The sequence below is a fragment of the Kogia breviceps genome, chromosome 2 (genome assembly GCF_026419965.1).
Source record: "Kogia breviceps isolate mKogBre1 chromosome 2, mKogBre1 haplotype 1, whole genome shotgun sequence".
Lineage (NCBI taxonomy): Eukaryota > Metazoa > Chordata > Mammalia > Artiodactyla > Physeteridae > Kogia > Kogia breviceps.
Window position 1 is genome coordinate 189,409,312 of NC_081311.1, and position 21,659 is coordinate 189,430,970.

General features: G+C 35.6%; 1 protein-coding gene across 1 annotated transcript in view; it reads left to right on the forward strand.

Annotated features, from left to right (window-relative positions):
* NYAP2 (neuronal tyrosine-phosphorylated phosphoinositide-3-kinase adaptor 2) overlaps positions 1–5,279 on the forward strand; it is a 423,148-nt gene extending 417,869 nt beyond the window's left edge. The window contains exon 8 of the mRNA XM_067027008.1: positions 4,951–5,279. Within this exon, the coding sequence (XP_066883109.1) occupies positions 4,951–4,983 (33 nt within the window). The 3' untranslated portion in view covers positions 4,984–5,279. The remainder of the gene's footprint in view (positions 1–4,950) is intronic.
* The last annotated feature ends 16,380 nt before the right edge of the window (positions 5,280–21,659 follow it).

Below are 21,659 nucleotides of genomic sequence, written 5' to 3' on the forward strand. Positions count from 1 at the left end.
ATATCAGAAATTTCATGTGGTTCAACCTATATATACAATATATTCTAGGTAATGTGACTGGTGATCTGCATTAGTATTTTTATCTGCATAATAAATTACAACAAACTTAGTGGCTTAACCTAGCACTTATTTGTTGTCTCACTCTTTCTGTAGGTCAGAAATCAAAGCACAGCCTAGATGGGTTCTCTGCTCAGTGTCTTATAGGCTGAAATCAAGATATTGAGGGTCCTGAGTTCCTCATCTGGAGCTCAGGGTTCTCTTCCACCTCCCCTGAATCTATGTATGATGACTATCCCAGCAATTTTAACATTTTATTTTCTCCATTAGGTTTTTTTTTTAGTATTAAGCAACTTTTATAGAATTTGGTATTATTGAAACATCTAATCATCCATTAGGTATTAACGTAAAAATCCATGTTAGATGGATACATGGATTGAAAGGACTTTATCGATTACAGTTGATGAGATATTATTTAGGCTACATAGGCAAGGTAAATAGTACCCATTAATGAAAGATGCCTTAAGACACATTTCAGTAAGAATGAACTATTTGTCATTTACTGACATTGGATATTGGGAAAACTAATTGGATCATTTCATAAAGTATCTGAATTTTTCTTGGTTAAAAAATAAAAACTATGATAACATATTCAGTATTATCTGAAAGACAGTCTGATGCATAAATCTTGATAATTTAACTTCTCTCTAGGCAAAAATTCAAATTTACAATATTTTACTTAGAGCTAAAAAACTGAATTGAAGACTACCTCCCAAGTGTCATGGGATTCATTGATCCTTTACACAGAGGCAATGTATTTTTCTATAAACTTATATGCCATCAACATAGCTAACCTGAAGTACATGTGAATAGAGAATCTATAAGTAAAGGATGTCTTAGTGATTGCTTAAACATATGGCAGAAAAATACCAAAAATTATGTCGTTTCAAGTTAATTTACTTTTTTGAAATATTCCTTGGCATTATATATGAAACATGTAAAAAGAAACTGATTGCTTTGTAAGGGTAGCTATATCTCAACCATAGAAGTAATTTAGTTTTGATTTCCTTTTAGGTGAGTATTTAGAAAGATATGCAAATGTAAAACAAATTTATTTTTTTTTAAAAAGCACAGTAAAATATTATGAAAAAATAGGGATCATTAGTTTTATGAGGAAGCATAAAATTTTATCTTGTTCCAGAAAAACAGGATTCACCATTCCCTTTTATTTCATTTGCCCTCTTCCCTCCCTTCTTCCCTCCCTCCTTCCCTTCCTCCCTCCCTCCCCTCCTCCCTTCCTTCCTTCCTTGACTCCTTCTTTCCTTCCACAAATGTTTATTGAGTCTCTACTATGTGCCAGGGAGCTGGGGATATAGTGAACAAAACAGATACAGTCCCTGTCCTCATGTAGTATATATTCTATCTGGGAAGACAAACATATAAATATAATGTTGGAAATAAATAATATGAACTTAAATAGGTAAGGGATCTGGAATGATGGAAGTTGCTATTTTAGATACTAAAAGAGTTACCTATTGGAACATTCTGGGGATGGAGTGAAGGGCACTTTGTTTTGTCTTATTTTGTTTTGTTTTTTAATATACTGAGCACAGGAAAGGCGAGGTAACTTTCCTCTTCCCAGCTTTTCAGGCTCTCCTTTGCACCTTCTGATTAAGATAAGGAGTCTTGCATTTGCAGAGGACCAAAAGCAGTGCAGTACCACCAGTTGACATAGCACTAGAAGTTGCTCCATGACTATATGTGCTACAGTAGAGCAGAACATTAGCAAGTTTCTTCACGGAGTGAGGGCAAAGGAGAGGATGCAGACATGGTGCTAATAAGTACACCCTGAGACAGCCACAGAGTGCTTTGTGACAAGAAATAGAGAGGAGTGCATTTGGAGAGGGCTTTGGAGGACTGGGCGGGGGGTGGGCCGTGGGGGGGAAGGTGAAAGGATCTCAAAGGCTAAATTTTCATACTTTGCACTGGAACTGGCTGGCTAGTAACAATAATCTTGTCAGTCTTTGAAAATTATCACAGGTTGCTGGACCTCTTAAACTTGAAGCCTTTAAGGGGTGCATACATAAATTCATGTTAATGTTATTTACGTAATTTCCAGGTGTCCCAGCACTAGCTGTATTGTGAAAACTTGATCAACATGGAAAGAACTCTGGATTTTAACTGTAGGAAATGTGGTTAATTTCTTGTTTTATAATTTATACACTCTGTGATCTAGGACAAGTCACAAAAACTACTCATTTAGATTTTATACTACTCAGAATTTAAATGTCCATGGCTATATGCCTTTTATGAGGATAAGCAAACAATTTTGGTGGATGAACATTTCTCTCTCTAATTTCTATCATGACTTTTTTACTTTATTTTTTCCTTTCTGTGCCTTGTTGTGTCTTATTTATTTTATCATTATTTTTATTTTGGGGTAATTTTGGATTAGCTGTATTTTTTAATAAGTAGCAACTGGGGGTTTTGCTTTATGGTTGAACTTGTGTGTTTTAAACTTTTAATATGAAGTTTAACTCAAAATAGTTATAATATTTTAACATCACTGATATGTTGAGTCATATGTATTCATCTCATTCAATTTTTCTTTTGTTTCCTTATAATTTACTTACAGTCTTTCCTCATTTTTTCTGTTTCTGAATCACTCAAATTCTAACTTTTGCTTTATTACTATGTTGTTCTAATTTAAGTTATCTGGGCTTCCCTAGTGGCGCAGTGGTTGAGAATCCGCCTGCCGATGCAGTGGACACGGGTTCGTGCCCTGGTCCGGGAAAATCCCACATGCCGCAGAGCAGCTGGGCCCCTGAAACATGGCCACTGAGCCTGTGCATCCGGAGCCTGTGCTCTGCAATGGGAGAGGCCACAAAAGTGAGAGGCCCGCGTACCACAAAAAAAAATTTAAGTTATCTTTTTATCCTTATATAGTGAGGATAGTATGCATGGTGTTTTTGTATACATTATTATTCGGTTGTATTATTGTAGAAATTTCATTTCATACTAAAAAAAGTATATGTTTAGATTTTTTAAAAATTCTGCCAAAATCAAAGTATAATATTAGAAATTTTGAACTTTAAAGATAAGTGAGGTATATTATGTACGTATTTGGTTATTTTTTAAATGTCAGGCATGACAGTGTTTGATTTAAATATGAAGATGATTGTGATAATATAAATTCCCATTAAAATTTTGCCAACTTCTATGTTTCTTTTTACAATTTTTCTTTTTTTATAATGCAAGGGTAATAGTATTTTTTTGAATTTATTATAATTTTTCATTATCTTATAAATTATTAGATAAGGTGTCCATCATTTTACCCTTAAAATGTGTCTTATTTTTCATGCTGCTTCTTAAGAATGTGCTTTATTCTTCATGTGCTTCTCAGACCTTGATTTTAATTTATATGATCTTTTGGTAATCACTACAAGGTAATAAGAGATAAGCATTAAAGAGATGGTGAATTAGGTTTAGGTTATCGTGGATATGCTTTTATCCTCTTGACAGCTCAAAGGAATGAAGACAACTTTCTGAGGTTAAAGAAATGGGTCCATTTAAAACTGGGATTGCGTTTATCATTGGTGTCATAGTTGGGAGTGTGACAGGTGGCTGTTAACTCTTGCAACTTGTCACGTACCAGCTGTTTTGTCACTATTCAAAGGGCCCACAGGCAAATTCTGAGCAAAAACAATTAAATGATAAAGAAATAGAATCACATAAAAATAACACCTAATACCAAAAGACCTTCACGTTTCAGCAATCAATAAATAAGGTGAGTTCCCATGGGGAAGTGTCCATCACAAGAGCAATGGAGACATTTACTTTCAGCATCTTCAAAGAACAAAATCAAATACTGTGATTCTTCAAAGCATCTAGATTTTATTTTGACCAAATTCTTAGGTTAATAAGTCTGTTTTTCTTTTAAAATGTCAACAAGAATGCTACAGTACAACAAATTATTTCAAGGATATTCCTTAAAATAAAATTCCACAAAAGAAATACCTAAGTGATCATAGTCAAAATTTGTAATCTCTACTCTGAGGATTTTATGGTTGGTACATCAGAACTCCAGGTAAAACTTCAAGACATCACACTTTCAATGGGATTCATGCTCTAATACAGGTTGTATTACTTTAGAGAATATGGTGACTTTTTCTAGTTCTTCCTCTTAACTTTTTGAAACTAATGGACTTCACATCGCCTGTGGGATGATCACCGGTTGACTCCCAATTTACCTGGTTTTAAGTGAAAGATATGCTTAGTAGTAGTCGATAAGATGATCAAGGAACACTGGATTCCTGTCATGTATGGAAGAAATTTCTCACTTGCAATGGGCTTCAGGGGATCCTGGAATCACTCTTTGGCTCTGTGATTGGGTCAAATCATCCTGGTAACACGTTGGTCCTTGTTAGTTTACCTCCACTTTATCAGCATTGTCAGTATTAACATAACTGGGTTCTGACTGTTGGGATGACAGTTCTAGAACAGAGTAAACCAGGTCAGGTTCTTTTAATAGAGATCCCAGAACCCAGAACAGAGTGAGTGAGTCACACAGAGAAGGAAGAAGCATCAGTCTGAAACAAGGAGATAAGTCATAAGGTTAATGTTTAAGCTCTGGTATGAGATAAATCTGGATTTGAGTTTTGATTCCTTCACTATCAGCTATCTGTGGCTATAGGCAACTAATTTAAACACTCTAGGCTGTAGCTATGTTTATCCCTGAAATGAGAAGGCTCTACCTTCTCTTAATGTCACTATGAGGATTAAATCATATGATCTTCATAAGATTATTAATAGAACTTGTGAGTACTACCTTAATAAACATTCCTTATTGTTTTGGCTGTTTCTATGTTCTATTTATCGTTATCATCATCATTGTCATTTTGAATTTTGTGGCTTCAAACATTGTAAAATCTGCTTCAATTTGTTTTCCTCCAGGAAATATTTTCTGACCTCCTCCCCTTACCTTGAGGGACCTATGCCACCCTGAACGCTATCCATATTTACCTGTACTTGCCTTATCTTCTAAGACAGTGCCAACTCACCGAGTGTAAAGATTGGATTTCACCTGTCTACATGCTGCTATCATACTTAGCATGATGCTTTGAATGTATTAAGAGCTAAGTATTGGTTGTGGAATTGAATTGCTACCTGGTTTGGGTATAACCTGTTATGGAGCCTTAGTGTTTCTTCATGTATTGTTGCAAAAAACATTACTTGTAATTGGAAGTCTTTTATTACAAAATAAACATTGCTTATGAACCCATAAATGGGTCATTATGATTTAGATTTTTTTAAAAACAGGATGATCCAGCTTCCTCCCACTACATAATCTCCGAATTCCCAAATCTAATTTTCCCTAGAGAGTTATGAAAACTTTCCTCTTCCAATTGCAAATTGTCTTATTATGAAATTGAAAGTGAGGTTTTGGTAAAATACACTTGGAGAGGGATCACAGAGTAATATTTTAGGTATCTTATAAGCCAAAAAAACCCAAAAAATAAAAAAACAAAATTGTTATTTGGTCTAGCCCTGATAACTCAGAAATCTATTGGATACTTAGAATGATGAAGGCTCTAGGAGCCTGTTTTTTTTTGTTTCTTTGCTCATCATCCTATGTTTTCAAGGATTCAGAGGATCTAGACATGCTTTATGAGGAGTAAAGCTACTCTAAATATTTAAGCATGATCTGGGGGACCCATCTAGACTAATTCTGATCCCCAATTTAGAATTAAATTTGGTAAGAAATGCCTTATACTTCTCACATGTTCTCAGGTTTTCCAGAATTAGACCAAACAGGAAAAGTGAATTTTATGGAAAAATAAGAGCCATATAGAACACTCCTTAGGTATCTAAAGCAAACATGAGAATGGTGAAAATACCATAAAGGATTTGAATCTTCACTGACTGAAACCATAAAATGGGAAACTAGAGAATGATCCAAGTTGCAGCGGAAATGCTGTTGATGGGTGACAGTTTGTCTACCACCTGGGACCCTGTTAGGGGAAGAGGTAGCATTTGAAGGGCCTGGGCTCTGGCAACTTTTGAAATAATGACTCAAATATAACTGAAACTATATCAGTAGATTTATTTTGTGAGTCTGAAAGGGGTGATGTAGAGTAGTATCTATGTCATAGAATAAAGTTGTAATGCCCAGGAGAAGAGCAATTCTGGTCACCAATACTAAGCGAAGTGCTGGAAGTCAATCCCAATTAGATATAAACATTACTGCTCTTTCACTAAAGCCTTATTCATGACATACAGTGTACTAGATTATGGAATCATAGTATGCTATATCTGGATACCATCTAATCCAATTACTTCCTTTTTTTTTAAACAGAGAAGGAATTATAAATTCAGGGTAATTTGCTCAAAATATTTATTATGCATTTCAAGTTGCAAGTGTGTGTGAGTTTTTTTCTGGTTTTTTAAAAATTTATTTTGGTCACACAGCACAGCTTGCTGTATCTTATTTCCCCGACCAGGGATTGAACCTGGGCCATGGCAGCAAAAGCACAAGTCTCACAAGTTGCAAGTGTCGAAAGGCCAAAACAAGTGTAACAACAACAATGAAATTTTCTCAATAATTGGAAAACCTTAGGGAAGAAGAGTCTCTGTGAACAGCTTCATTCAGGAGCTCAAATAATAGCAAAAAGGACTCGATTTCCTATGTATCTCAGATCAGTGCACTCCCCTTCCCCAGGCTGGGCTTCACTCTCAAGCTCTGAGTATGAACAAGGTGACCAGCGGCTTCTGCTTCACATCCTTTGAGGTCCAAGTCTAGGAGTAAATACATTTTCCTTTCACATTGCCATCCACCTGTGCCTCCCACAGAAGTATGGAACATTGTCTTAATTAGACCAGATGCAGGCTAAGTTCCTACTTGTGACCCCATCATTGTTGCCAGGACAGTGTGAAGCAATGATTGGCTTAGATCTGATGCAAATAGGGTATTTCACTCTTAAAAATGACAGTCAGAATTCAAGTTCCATGGGCCAAGAGTAGAGGTGGAGAGTCCCTCACAAAAAAAGAAATGAGATATTACCAGGAAAAAGCAGATACAAGCTGAGGTAGTAGAGAACTATTTTTTTTTTTTACTTTTTATTTTATATTGGAGTCTAGTTGAGTAACAGTGTTGGGTTAGTTTCAGGTGTACAGGAAAGTGATTCAGTTATATATATACATGTATCTATCCTTTTTCAAATTCTTTTCCCACTGAGGTTGTCACATAATATTGAGCAGAGTTCCCTGTGTTATACAGTAGGTCTTTGTTGGTTATCCATTTAAAATATAGCAGTGTGACATGTACACACTATTATAGTAAAGAACTATTAAGTCAAGAATTAATCCAGACAAAACTATCAGGGTCCTTCACTAAAATATTGCATCCCTTAAAGTCTTCATATGAAAAAACATATAATCATGTATGTGGTGGGTTGTATTTATTACACACCCATATGTGGTACTCCTCCCAGCAGGAGGAATACACTCAGATGGAACCTGGGACTTGCTTTGTGAGCAGAGACAACATGTGACAATTATGAGCAGAAGCTTCAAGAGCCAACACAGGGTTCAAAAAATTTGTTTTTCCTTCTGCCATCACAACCAGTGGGGCTTCAGCTAGGAGACTTCTCTGTTAGTCTGGTTTTCAGAAGTGAAGATGAATTGGAGCAGAGCCATAGGCAAAACATGAAGGACATAGAACATGAGAAAGGAGTAGACCTTTCCTGCTGTAATAGACCAAAATTTTTGGATTGTTTGTTATCACCATATGACTTAATTTAGCCTGACTGATACAACTTCCTAAAAAGAATCACCTACCTCACTTCTCTTTTGGCATTTATAAACCAAGAAAAATCTTTTCATCTACTGCTTTTCCTAAACTTCTTGCTCCCCAGCAAAGCTAGAAAAATCATTTTAATATGATATAATATTATTATAGTTTTTGGTAAAATTAACTGATTTAAGTTTGCTCTATGCCTAGTCTGAAATCTGCCACATACTAGTTCTGTGACTTTGAACAAATCTCTTTATCTCTTCAGATCCTATATTCTTTAACTCTGAAATATTGTGTTTGAGGACTAGATGACTTCCAAAATCACCTCTGTCAATGAGTATCTATGGTTCCATGAGTTCATGCTCTTCTTTCCTTTATAGCACCCACTATAATTTGTAATTATATATCCTTTTGTTGTTGCTTTTTAGTTTTTATCTCTCCACACTACACTATAAGCTCCACGAGGGCAGGAACTATCTCTGCCCTTTTCACCACTGTACACTCAGTAACTAGCAAAGTGCCTTATGCATAGCAGGATGAATAATGTTGTTATTCATTTTTCTTACAAATGTTATATGCATCTTGGCTTGAATGAAACATTATCTAGATTAATAGCTTTGAGCAGGCATTATCTTGCAGTTGTCCAAGACAAATGTCTATGTCCATATCCAGATATAATGTGTAAAATGTAATCTAGAGGTACATATTTTTACTGAATCAGAAAATGTGCATCTTCTTTGCTGTTGACAGTATAAAAACCATACAAATCATTCTAGAAAATCATTGCCAATCCAAGAAAACTGTTAAACTCACAGGTCTGTCATTTTGGAAATTAAAGCATGGGATGGTTTATGAGTTGATATTCAACACTGTGTACACAGACTGTTAGGATTTTTTTTAACTTGATATTTTTTTTTAAATCAACATTTATTTGAAACAAAATACTACTAATGATGGTTTAATTCTTAAGCAGTTCCCCATTTTGCCTCTAGATGTCTCACCTGGAATTCCCATTGTAGAAGATTATTCTGATGCAATACCCCACTGTAGGCTTGGCTGAAATGTCATCTTGGGAAGTAAAAGAGTAAACCATGTGAATTTAACTGCAGTTGGGTCAAAACATTCCATCAGTATTTTTTTTTAACTTTCTGGAAAAATGCAAATAACAGATGGTGGGAGAATAGACAGATTTATGAGAAAAATGACTTGGTATTAGTCATTCCGATGAGCCACATCCCAAGTAGGCCCTGCCTTTTTAGCTGTGATAAACAGTTTCCAGGTGTAACCCTTGATATAGGGAAAGTGATATTTAAGACAATAGTCATCAGCCCATCTTAACAGATTTTTTTTTCTACTTCAAAAATAATTCATACCACATATATCCCAGTAGGCGAGGTATGGAATCCAACATATTAATATGTTTTAAGAATATGACTTATAGAAGAATAACAATGATGTTATCCTAGGAAAACTGGCTCTACAAGTTAAGCCAGAAGCAAAAGTAGTAGTTTTACTTCTTGATACAATAAGAAATATTTTGGCAATGGACAAAAATAGAAGTTTAATAAATGAGAAATAATACTCTTGCAGATATCTCAATTAGTAAAAATGTATTCCAAGTACCATATGTTATATAGATTAATATACTATATATGAAAATGCTATGACAATATTTAGTGTATAGGGGCAATGTGAAAAAGACAGATGATCTGCAATGGTTTAGAAAAAATATTACATTTCAGATTATATTCAAACTACTTCAAAATGCAATAGAGCATAATCACTTGGGCTTCTACCACAAAATATAGATTTCTCTAAAGCGAGGTGGGGGGGTTTGGGGGGAATCTCTTCCTGTCCCTAAAATAGGCTAGCAGGAGCAGATTATCAATATTTATTTGTTGAAAAAACTGAGAATGAAAGGTGAGCAAAATCTGATTTTTTTTTGCCAATTTACTATAGAAATGTTTTCTTTCTTTGTGGATTTTCATTATACTATGCTTCAGTTTCTATATCTTAAGTTTCTTTTGTTTGTTGTGCTTTATTCTGAGCCCTGCAGATCTAAAGAAAAAGTTAGAATGACTTTTACTGATCATTTTGATTTTGATTCATACTGGACACCAATAAAACTAGTAAAATGTATTAGTCTCAAAAGATTTGGTATAACTACTCATTTGGACAGAACCAGAAAAAAAGATTAAAAAAATCTCAGTGTGCCCCATGTTCCATCTGCTTTTGATTCATTTTGATTATTCAACTATTTTTTCAGTTGATTCGTGTCAGTTTGATCATTTAAGTTACATTTACAAATATGTCACTTTCATATTTAAAAGCACTTTTCAAAGAATTATTGCAAACTTCCTAATTATCGATGAACTTTTTGGTCTAACATCCAAGGCTTTCCCTAGGCTAGTTCTAGCCTCCTTTTCCAGACTTTCTTCTTCTAATAATTGTAAAGCGATCTAAGATCTTTTTTTACATTTACCTATTATGGTAAATTGTTGTTAAATTCAAATATTATTTACTTCATGATGCCTATTCTGGTTCCTTCAAGTAGACATGATCAAATCTGTCTCTACTTATGGAAATTGAAGAACTATTATGTGTTTACTTATCTCTAGCTATTGATTTGTAACTTCAGTAGTTCTCTGGGTGAAATGAAAAACTGGTTCCGATACACAGAGGGCAAGAAGAGACTCAAGAAAGGAGCAAATCACTCCAGATCAGTAGGTGGTGGTTTTAATAAGCAAGGGGACTTATGAAGCTCGTTTTGGACAGCTCCAACATGAGTAGATCTTTGCACCTACCTTCCAGAATCTTAAAAGTTTATATAGAGGGCTTAACTGGGTTCAGTCATGTATTCAGTTCAGATGGTCTCAACAACACCTTATCTCTCAAAGCTAAGTCCTTGAAACATCTGCTAGCATGGAAATATTAGGAGTGACATGTATTTCAAGGAGAGGGAGGAGATAAGGAGCCTCCAACTGCATGGGTGACTGCGTGGGTCCTGCTCTCGGGTCAACCAGAGGTCATGATGACCTCCTCCAACACAAACCTCTGTCCAGATCTTAAATTGAGGTCAGCAGTTGTAACTTATTCCTAAGAACATTGCTTGACCTTCAACAAAAGTTGGTTAAAATAAATTCTATTTGCCAATTTTCCAGTTAAAGGAATTGATACGGTCAACATTATCCATGGTTGGAAGGACAGTATGACTGATAAGTTCCTGTTGGGAAGACACCATGAGAAAAGGGAAAGAGAGAAGCTGAGAGAATTTCATGAAAAAAGACAGAGAGGTTAGAGAGATATGAAAGAAAAGGAGGAACAGGAAGAGTAGAAGTAGAATGAGCAGCAAGAAAGGCAAGTCTTGCTCATAAACCTGAATGGTATTATTTCTGGGATCTTCTGTCTTAGCTCCACCTCATCTTGAAACTCCCAACTTGCTTGATAGTAGTTCAGTAGGAATAAATCAGCCTTTGAAGTATTTGGGAATCCATCCAGGGATCAGCCAGTCTGTGCAGGTCCTGAGAAGTGAGGAAGGGAAGCCAACTCCCTGGTCCCTTGGCCCTTCCCTTGCACAGCATGATGTTCTAGTAGTTTCAAAGATATTTTTTCCTCAAATAGTATGTAGTGTTCAGGGCAAATTCTGAGTGCTTCATCTATGGAGCAGCTGGAATTCCTTAGAGATCATCTATCAAAATCCAGAGGCTTACATTTACCTATAAAATTGGGAAGTATTTAAATTTCCAGTCAGTTGTGTGTCAGTTGTGGATGACTCATTTAGATTATTTTGGTCTCAATTTTCAAATTCTAAAGGATGACTGTTAAGCTAGAGTTCTCGGAGAACTCTGCTAGGTATAAGATTCTGTTTTGCTATTCGGGAAATTAAAGTACGGATGTTTAATTCCCTAATCATAACACCTTAAATTTTTGTCTGTTACTAATGGAATGGTAATTATATATATATATATATATATATATATATATATATATATATATATATATATATATTTCTATCTCAGATATATATATAGTTTAATTTTAAAAGAAACATTATAGCATTTAAAGTAGTTATCAGTGCTATAATGATGTGGCGCAGTGGTTTAGAATCTGGTGCCAATGCAGGGAACACGGGTTTGAGCCCTGGTCGGGAAGATACCACATGCTGCAGAGCAACTAAGCCTTTGTGCCACAACTACTGAGCCTGCTCTCTAAAGCCCGCGAGCCACAACTATTGAAGCCCGTGTGCCACAAATACTGAAGCCCGCGCACCTACAGTCCGTGCTCCGCAGCAAGAGAAGCCACTGCAAAGAGAAGCCTGCGCACAGAAAAAGAAGAGTAGTCCCCGCTCGCCACAACTACAGAAAGCCCGCGGGCAGCAACGAAGACCCAAAGATGAAGACCCATCGCAGCCAAAATTAAATAAATAAATACATTTATAAAAAGAAACAGTAGTTATCAGACTTTAAACGTTTAAAGTCCTCTTTTCAGTTAATCAGAAAATGAAGTAAACTTTATTTTTTTTAATAAATTCAACACATAAAAATTTATTGAAAATGTATCATGGGCCAACCCCTGCTAGGTGCTTGGATTATAGCAATGAGGAGAATACTTCTTTCCCTCCACATGAAACAGGTACTTGAACTGACTAAACGGCTAGTAGATCTAATTAAATTATGTGTTTTGGATATCACTGCTTTAAAAATTCTAATCAATAGGCATTTGATATTTTCTTTAAAAAAAGCAATCAAATCTGCTTTTTAAAACTATTTTAATGATGCTAACAATAGCAAAAATGTTTTTATTAGAACACTAAGTGTTTCATTTATAAATGCAGGTAAGTCTTGACAAATATATGTAAGTTGTTGAGAATATAGAGAAAAATACATTGGAGCTGATGCAAAGTTTATGATTTGCTTTTAAAACTCTGTAAGAAGGCTACTTGCACACATGGGCTAGCAGCTCTGGGACTCTATGACCACCCCTTCACCAGAAGTAGAGAGGTGGGTGCCAGAACATGGAGATGTTAGCATATAGGTAAGACAGCTTAGGAAGCACTATAGCCTTTGACAGAGTGACACAGCCAACTTGTGGCCACCTGGCAAGGAGAATTACATTGAAATAGATATCCTGGACACAGTCTCCTCTTCCAATTCAGTCTATGACTGCTTCTCATTGGCCCAATCCAAGCCAGAGAGCATGGTAGCTCAACAATGGGATCCATAGAGGTCAATTTTCTGTAGTGTAGAATAGAATAAAGAAGGCTTATACATGGACCTGCGCAAGAATGTGGAGGACATGCAGAACAATAGGGTAATTAGAAGTTATTAAAATGATGTCTTGATGATCTTTCTAGTTTAACATGGAAAAATTACATAACAGAAAAGTTGATTTCTATTTTATAATGAAAGCAATTTTCAAAATTCAAATTAATATTTTAATTACTCATTTCTGTAGAACATTATATATATATATGGATGACAGTGTTTTCTCCAATATTAGTAAAAACTTTACCTTTAGAATGATTTAATGATAGTGGAAGTGTTTCTCAGCTTTGAATTGCTAGATGTCATTCAGTAGGCACTTAAAAATGGAATAAAAGCATGAAGGGAGAAAAAAGTATATTCATGTACAAAACCTCATTACAAGTATTTTGATCTGGTTCATTTTAGTTCATAGAAATAAATAGATACTTTTATTTTTATAACACTGAAAGTACACTACCCTAAAATCAAACCAAAATAAAACAATACTATACTTGATATTCTTATGTGGACTTAATATTAACACTTACTGCATACAAGCAGAATGCATGGTCTGGATTTCTCTTCAGAAACAGATAATTATGATCATGTTTATTTTATTTATTTTGTTCCTCTTTGTACCTTTATTGTCCCCAAATTAAAATGGAGAAAAATTCTAAGTATTCTATAATTTTTTAAAAAGTAACAGACTTGCTGATAATACAGAATAGCTACACATTTTTATTGAATAAATCACTTTGTTTTGCTTTGCTTCTGTTTTAAATCTAAAGTTGAAGATGAAAGAACTAGATGGAGATTTCTAGTTTATTATTTTTTTTAATATCAAAACACACACACTTTTAATACATAATCTGGCTTAGATCAAGCTGCCTGCTCCATCAAGGGCAATGTCTTTGGCAAAAGTAGTTCCTTGCAGTTCAACATAACATATGCTAAACATGTACCAAATATTTTGCTACAACTTGGCAAGTTCAGTACAACTGGCAAACCCTTCATAAGAAAGGCCACAATGTCACATTGGCATGAAAATAGAATCTGGGCTGAGAAGTAGAGAGAAAAATAAAAGTTCTCTTAAGGTCAAGGGCAACAGCTGAGCGCACTGGGGCCTACCTGTTTCAAAGGATACAGTGTCTTGTGTTTGTAGATAAAATGTTGGTTTCTATGGGGGGGAGGGTGGTCACAGGGACAAATATCCCTGACTCCCAAACAAAATAATCCCCAATAAAAGGGATGATGTAGCCCTTAGTAAAAAGGGAGATAACTATTCATGGGAAAAATGCATGACCTCACCCTTTCAGAATACACAGCGATTCATCAGCATTTTCCAGCTTTCTTGCCTGCTTGTTTTGAATCTCACAGCTCTGTCCCTTTCCCTTTTGCCCCCAAGGTCAGGTCACCTAATTGAAGGTCCCGGGGTTTGGGAAGGACAGTAAAATTTAAGGAAATCCCATGGTTTGTGGAAGTACTTCTTGTCAATAATTTAGAGGCTCAGTCTTTGCTGACCGTATGTGTTTCTCAGGAGCTAAATGTTATTTGTTTCTTTTCCTCACTTTTTTTTGTCTCAGAAAAGCTGTGTGTTGACTTCATTGAAAAAGAAGCCTCTGTGATCACGAGGAAAATGTTATGGGAATAATATAAGGAAATGTATTTATAAGCAGGAGGAATCAGCTAAAAATATCATTACAAGCAGGCTAAGTTATCATTTTAAGTTGTGGCACTTGCAAGAACCTTGAAGTGTTATCCGTACGTCTCCTTCTTAGAAAAGGCATCATCGTTTAATCAAATAACTGTGAAACCACTGCCTTGAAATTGCAACCAAATTGTTTGTGCAGTGTTATGTATCTAAGGGAACAAGTGTGGACTTCTAGAATTACATTATTAGTTTCTTTTGAGCCATGTGCACTTCAAAGATTTTTCAGAATCTAGTAATGTTAATGTTACACAGTGACCGATTACTCTGTGGGTGGAAGTACTAGCCTTCTTGCTATTCCTCCTCCTCTTCTCATCTGCGTATCTCCTGATTATTTCTGATTTTTGGCTCTGCAATGTGGGGGGCCCGAGGGGGGAGGGCACATCTATCTAGTTTGTTCTACCAGACATCTACAACTTTATACAAAGAATGATAAGACCACTATTGGGGAAAAAAAGAAAGTTTTGATCAATCTGCTGCTTTCAACTGCACTCTACCTATGAGTCCCAGCATAAACAGTACCCTTGTGCCTATTAAAATGCATATTCCCGGGCCCTGCTTCCTGAGAGCCAGCAGTGGTGGGTCTAAGATCTCTAATTTTGGGGGGGGGGAATCCGTGGGCCTGAGGGCTACGCTTTGAGAAATCCAGCAGTATGTTTTCCTTGGATCTTTAGAAATCAGATCAAGCTAATGATTTTCATCTATGCTAACTGAGCAATTTCTAGAAAAATCATTTCACCGCTGCTCAGAAGCCAGTGATTCAGTCCTATCAAAGCAGCTGGTGCAGCCTTGGCTCTCAAGTGTTCTAGGTAATCTCTCTAAAAGCCCATTAACAATTAGTGATCAGAAGACGTGGTTAGGGATAACTTAAAAATTACATGCTAATATTGTCTCTTCATTTGGCTGGCTTGATTGTGCCAGTGTAGAGAAAACCCCGGGTACAAGCATCCACCACCTCGACCTGGGGCCCAGGTAAGTGGCAGACTTTGCCTGATCTTCCTTATGCTATGCTCTCACATCTTGGGAACAACCAAAGACGTTGGTGGTGAACGTGGGGGCTAGACTTCCCACATCCCTCCGCTTACCCCTCCCTCTCTTATTTCAGAGGTGTCTGTGGGTCTCCATGACCTGTGTCTATCCACATTTCTGCTTGGCTTCTGGCCTTGGTGTTGCTGGCTGGGCAGATAAAGCACTTTTGTTTTCACTCTGAGAGCTTTCCTTTCTGCTTATTTGCACTTCTATCACTCTGTACCCTGATGATAAACCCCATCTGATTCAGACTGACTGCTTACACTCTATGCTGTCAGCACTATATTCATTTATACAAGTGGGCTGAGTGTAAATATCCTTAGGTCTTTTAGGTCTTTTCCTGAGATGGTTTGACCAAACAAATGGCATGTTCTTTATTTCCAGGAGTTTGTTATTTTCTTAGGGAACTCAAACTGGGGTCACTCCATTTTGCTTATTCATTATTGAGGAGTTAATGACGCTGATGCTTATTTTTTGTAATCAACATTATTTGAGGTATAATTTGAAAACAATGAAATCCCCATGTGAAATGTACAAGCTGCTGGCTTTTTACACCTTCTTATTTTGAAACAATCATAGATACACACAAAGATGCAAGGATAGTATAGAGCATCCCATCTATGCTTCACCTGTGTGCCCTCAACTGTTACTTCCTAAAGAATGATTGTATAATACAAAACCAGGAAAATGGTGTTAGTATAAAATGTGTGTATAGTTCTATGTTATCTCATCCCATGGAGATTGGTGTAGTGACCACCACAATCAGATATATGTAATAATGAGGCTGAGGAAACACAAATACAAAATTGGAAGCATTGAAAATAGGAAGGCGTAGCAAGCTAACCTTAGTGAATGATAACGTAGTCTCTATGTTTAAGTTTCAGAACTGACTATGAAATCCCTGGCATCCAGGGTGAAAAGGAGAGCATGATAAATGGAATAGCTTTCATTATTAGAAAGGAGGATGCCTGCCAGTTCTTCAGGGAAGAGAACTTTTCCGCTGGTGTTAAATCTAAAAGAAATAACTCTGCAAAGTTTTACACAGACCATACTGATGTAATGGTTAATGTTCCTGAGCAATTCTGAGCAATATTTCTTTCTTTTTTTTTTTTTTCTGAGCAATATTTCTATAGAAAAAGCAAACACAGATTTTGCTTAACTGGCTATTTTTCTTTGTGACTATTAGTCACAAGTCCAAAAGCAAACTATTAAAGCACAACTCCATAAAGCTAACAAATAAGACACATTATGTGGCTAGCACTTCAACACAGCATAAAGAAGGCCACAGTGTGTGTGTGTGGGGGGGGGGGGCTTCTATGGTCAGTATTAGTGTGATTCAGCATCTATTTCTGGTTTTCCTTTTCAGCCTTTTCTGTGAATGAATGAGACCATGTGACCAGTTATGGCCAATGAGTTGTGAGTATGGCAGTTTATATTTTCAAAAGAAGCCTTCTCCTAAAATATGACACTGACATTTCTCTATCAGGAGATTGGGTCTAGCTTTCCTCCCCTTGAACTACAATGGGTGAGCTTTACAGAAGTGATGCTGTGTGACCTCAGATGTTAGCTTCTGCCTGGCCCCCCTTCAATTAATCTCTTTTTATCTCTCTCTTCTTGCATTTTTATAAGTCCTGTGCCAACATGTAAGAAATTCAGCCATCCTGAAGCAGTCATGCTGGAGAGAATACGTAGAGAAACAGCATAGAGATAAAGAATTCTGTCTACCAATATATGGGAGCAAAGAAGCCCTGGAGATAACTGAGCGCCAGTCATCTCCTCACTACGATTTCAAGAAAGGAGGTTAATTTAATATTTATTTGAAAGGAAATATAGAGCAAATTACTTAGGCTTCCTAGGTCTAGAATAGTAATTGAATTGCAAACTCCAATGCTATTTGCAAGTGTTGGTGAAGAAATATGTAACAGTATCCTGTATACTAGAATCAATTTTGAAACTTCTTAGAGATCAGGCTTCACCTGAAATATTAGGGAAAAAGAATCACCCATTCTCATAGAAGGTCCTCTTTTGAATAATCTCTGTGGAGGAAAAAAATACAAAAACAATTTCAACAAATAGTTCTGAAAATTTCAGTCATAATGACTTTTGTTATCCGTGCTACTTTTCCGAAGTTTGTTTTTTTCATTCTTTGTGTCTAATTTTTTTAATGCTTTCTTCTTTTGTTTTATCTTCTGGACCATAGTTGATTATGAGTACCGGGTTGATCATAAAAGAGCATATTTTAGGGCCGAATAAGACTTTATTGATCATCTTGGCCTAAATCCCAAATATTGTGACAGAGGAACTTTGAGATCTAGGCCTTTCCCAAGGGCATGGCTTAATTGTAGCCCTGGGCACCTGACTGGCCGCGCTCTCTGTCTTCAGAGACGTCACTGACTTGATGGATATGCCGTGAACAGCCTTTGCAGAAATGACCACATGGCATCTGAGTATTCCCCAAAGGGTGAGCAGTAGGAAAAGAAGAAAATGTAATGGCCCCTCTCTGCTGGTCACCTGTGGATATCACCCGCCACGTGTCTCTGAATAGCTCCTCCCTGCCCCAAAACAGAGATGTAATCAACACTGATAAACTGGCTACCCAACATTTACTTCCAATATGACTGTGATGTTTTAGAAAAACAGAAAATGTCTCTTCTGATAAAATGCAGAAGATATTAAATGATAATGATGTATAATAACTGGTTACTAATCCCTGAAGAGAAAAATATTGTTTCCTGTATTTTGTCCTATTTGGATAAAATAAATAATTTTTAAACCTATAGCTATTAATGTCTTTGTAATAATATTCTGTTCAAAATCACACAAGTTCAGAGTTCTAAAACTGGTTGTATCTTATGTATCTGATAGTGTATTCCTCGTTCTTGTTTTTGAAAAATTTAGATTTGAGGAGATTTACACATGCTCAAAACATCATTAAATCTCATATTCTCCGAGACCTTTCCTTATCACCTCTGCTCCCTTTCAATATAAAATAGCCCTCCCATTAAATACTCTCAATTCACACTAAATTTGTCTTTCAGAGCTTTCCTCTAAAGCTGTTATGCTTTTTCTTGTTACAATTTTATATTTCTCTGCCACCGGTCTGTAAGATCTATGAAGGCAGGGCCAATGTCTGTCAACTTCATCATTATAGGTTTGAGAGTAGTTGTTATAAGTGTTTGTTAAATGAAGGAAGCATTGCCCTTCAGCTCTACTATTATCATTTGTAGGCTTCCTCTTCTTGAATAGATGATTAATAAGAAAACTTATGGAATATGATTATAGTTAAAACAATATAAGAAATCACACAACAGACTCAGAAGGAATCATAGACATAATATAAATGACAAGTACCATAAGAGTTGAGTGGGTAGCACCATCCCTTCAGGAAGGTGTTTAGAGAATATGCAAGTAGAAATTTGGGCCTTGAAAAATGGATGGGGAGATGAGTAGGAAATATATTGACAGTGGGAAAAAATTGTCATGAACAAAATCAAAGAGAGAAATAGACGTTCTACACGTAGCAGGGCAGTTTTATGGTTTTTCATTTTTGGAGAAAATATTCTTATAGGGACATCATGAAGTATGAACTTTGAGAGGTCATTTGGAGGATGATTGGATGCTTTTGAATGCTAGAGTCCAATCTCTTTCTCATAAGCTTCGGAAACCACTATATGTTTTGAACAAGCAAGTGGCATGAATAAAAACTTCTACCAAGATGTTTTTGGTAGCTTAATGCAAGATGGATTGGCTAGACAAAGCCCAGAGGGAGAAGTGAGTAACCTGTTGAAATTTCATAAGCAGGGTGGAGGTAGTTGAAATAAAGAGGAAGGTTATATGTGACATGCATTGTGAAATATAATAAAATATTAAAAACCAATGTGGATTATAGATGGTAAGAGAAAGGAATAGGCAAAGAAGGTACAACTGGAAAGACTGTAATAAAACAAATGGAATGTGGGAAGCCAGGTATAAGAGATCATTTGTGTAGACCAAGTGATAACTTAGAGATACTCAATTATCATTGACAATGGGATGTCCAAGTGGCCATATTTTGTAGGCAAAGTTATTATAAGATGAGCTTACAAGGGTAAAGTCAGTGGTAGAAATCAGTGGTCTTTGGTCAGATTAGGCACTGGTCAGATTTTGTAAAGACTCCATATATCTTTGAAAATAATCAGTGTTCCATAACAGTTAAGTGAATTGTCCTTTATATTTCTTTTAAATCAAGCTTATTGATTATGCTATTCAAAACTTCTATATCCTTATTAGCTCCGTTGCTGCTTGATTTGTCAAGCATCTGAGAGAGGCATATTAAAACCTTTTTGGGGGGGTAAAGTTTCCATGCACTTTAAAAAATAATTTGTGTTCTTTAAAACTTATGTGCAAATTGGGTATATTTCTTTTAAATGAAACTTCTTAATTGTGTTGTCTAAAACTTCCATATTTTCATTACCATTGTGCTGCTTAATCTGTCAAATTTCTGAGAATTATATTAATATCTCTACCAATTAGTGTCTTTACTTTTAATCATAATTCTTCCAGTTTTTGCTTATATAGTTTAGGATTATGTTGTATCCAAGTTCAAAATTTAAAATTTCTGGTGAATTTTTCATGTTATCATTAATTTAGAAAATTCTTTATCCAGAATTGAGTTTATTTTTATCTAACAATATTAATATACAAGATTTTATATCTTATTTTTACCTCTTTACTTTTAATATGTCAGAGTCAACTTACTTTTAGATGTGTCTCTCATAAACAGTGTATAGCTAGTTTTTTAAAAATCAAAACTGAAAATTTCTTTCTTATAAATGAGAATTTGCTCTTTCAAATTTTATTTTAATTACTAATGCATTTGGACTTCAACATTTTAAGTCCAACTTATTTTTAATCTCTCCCTCTCCTTAGCCATTACTTTCCCCCAAGAAGTTCTGATTTAGAGTTATTAACAAGTTTACCAGTTTCTTTCCTTGTTTTGACTGCTTGCATCACACTCCTTCATGGGAGTTCAATGTTTTTCTTACTGAAGTATATATATCCTTTAGTATCAATTATATACTCTTTCAGTATATTCTTTTAGTAGTTCCTTCAGTCGGTAGTCATAAACTTTCTTTATCTTTGCTTAAGAGTCCTTAATTTGGCATCATCTTGAATAATGATCTAATTAAATAGATATTATTTTTACAGATATATCTCTTGTTAATGAATATGTCTCTTCAGGGCAGTAATAATATCTGATTAATTTTTATAATTGCCCACAGGGTCTCACTCAGGGTTGTGTGCACAATAGACATTCCATCAGCTACCTGTGGACAGAATGGCTAAGGTACCACTTCTCGTGTGAATGCCAGTGTCTTGAATGAACCTCATCTTAATGGAGAGTGATGAATGCCATATATCTCATTCTCTCTTTTGACCACAGGTAAAGGCAAATCTTGAGAGTCTTTTGGAGATTTGAGGAGTAAGTAAACCAGAGTTAATTTGTGTTCACTTTTTAACTTCCCCCTAAAATCTTGTCAAGTTATTACCCTATAAAATATTGTGTGAAACTAATTGCTTCATACATGTAGTAATAATTGGTAACAGAGAAATGAATTATTGTTCCTGAGCATTGTTTTTAAGTTGTGAAAACCAAGTCCTCTGCAAAGATACCATGAGAAGTAGTCAACTTAATTGCTATTTTTTAAACTTTTTAAAATTTGAGCTACTTTAACATTTACAGAAGAGAACTCTATTAGTACTAGTATTTATTTTATTCACCTTAAAAATAAAGTCTTAATTGAACTATGCCTCTATAAATATGCTTCAAGAGCAGCATGTGCATAACCAAAACAAGCTAGGTGGGAGGCAATCTATGTTGAAAAGGGAAAGGACTTTGCTGACATGGAAC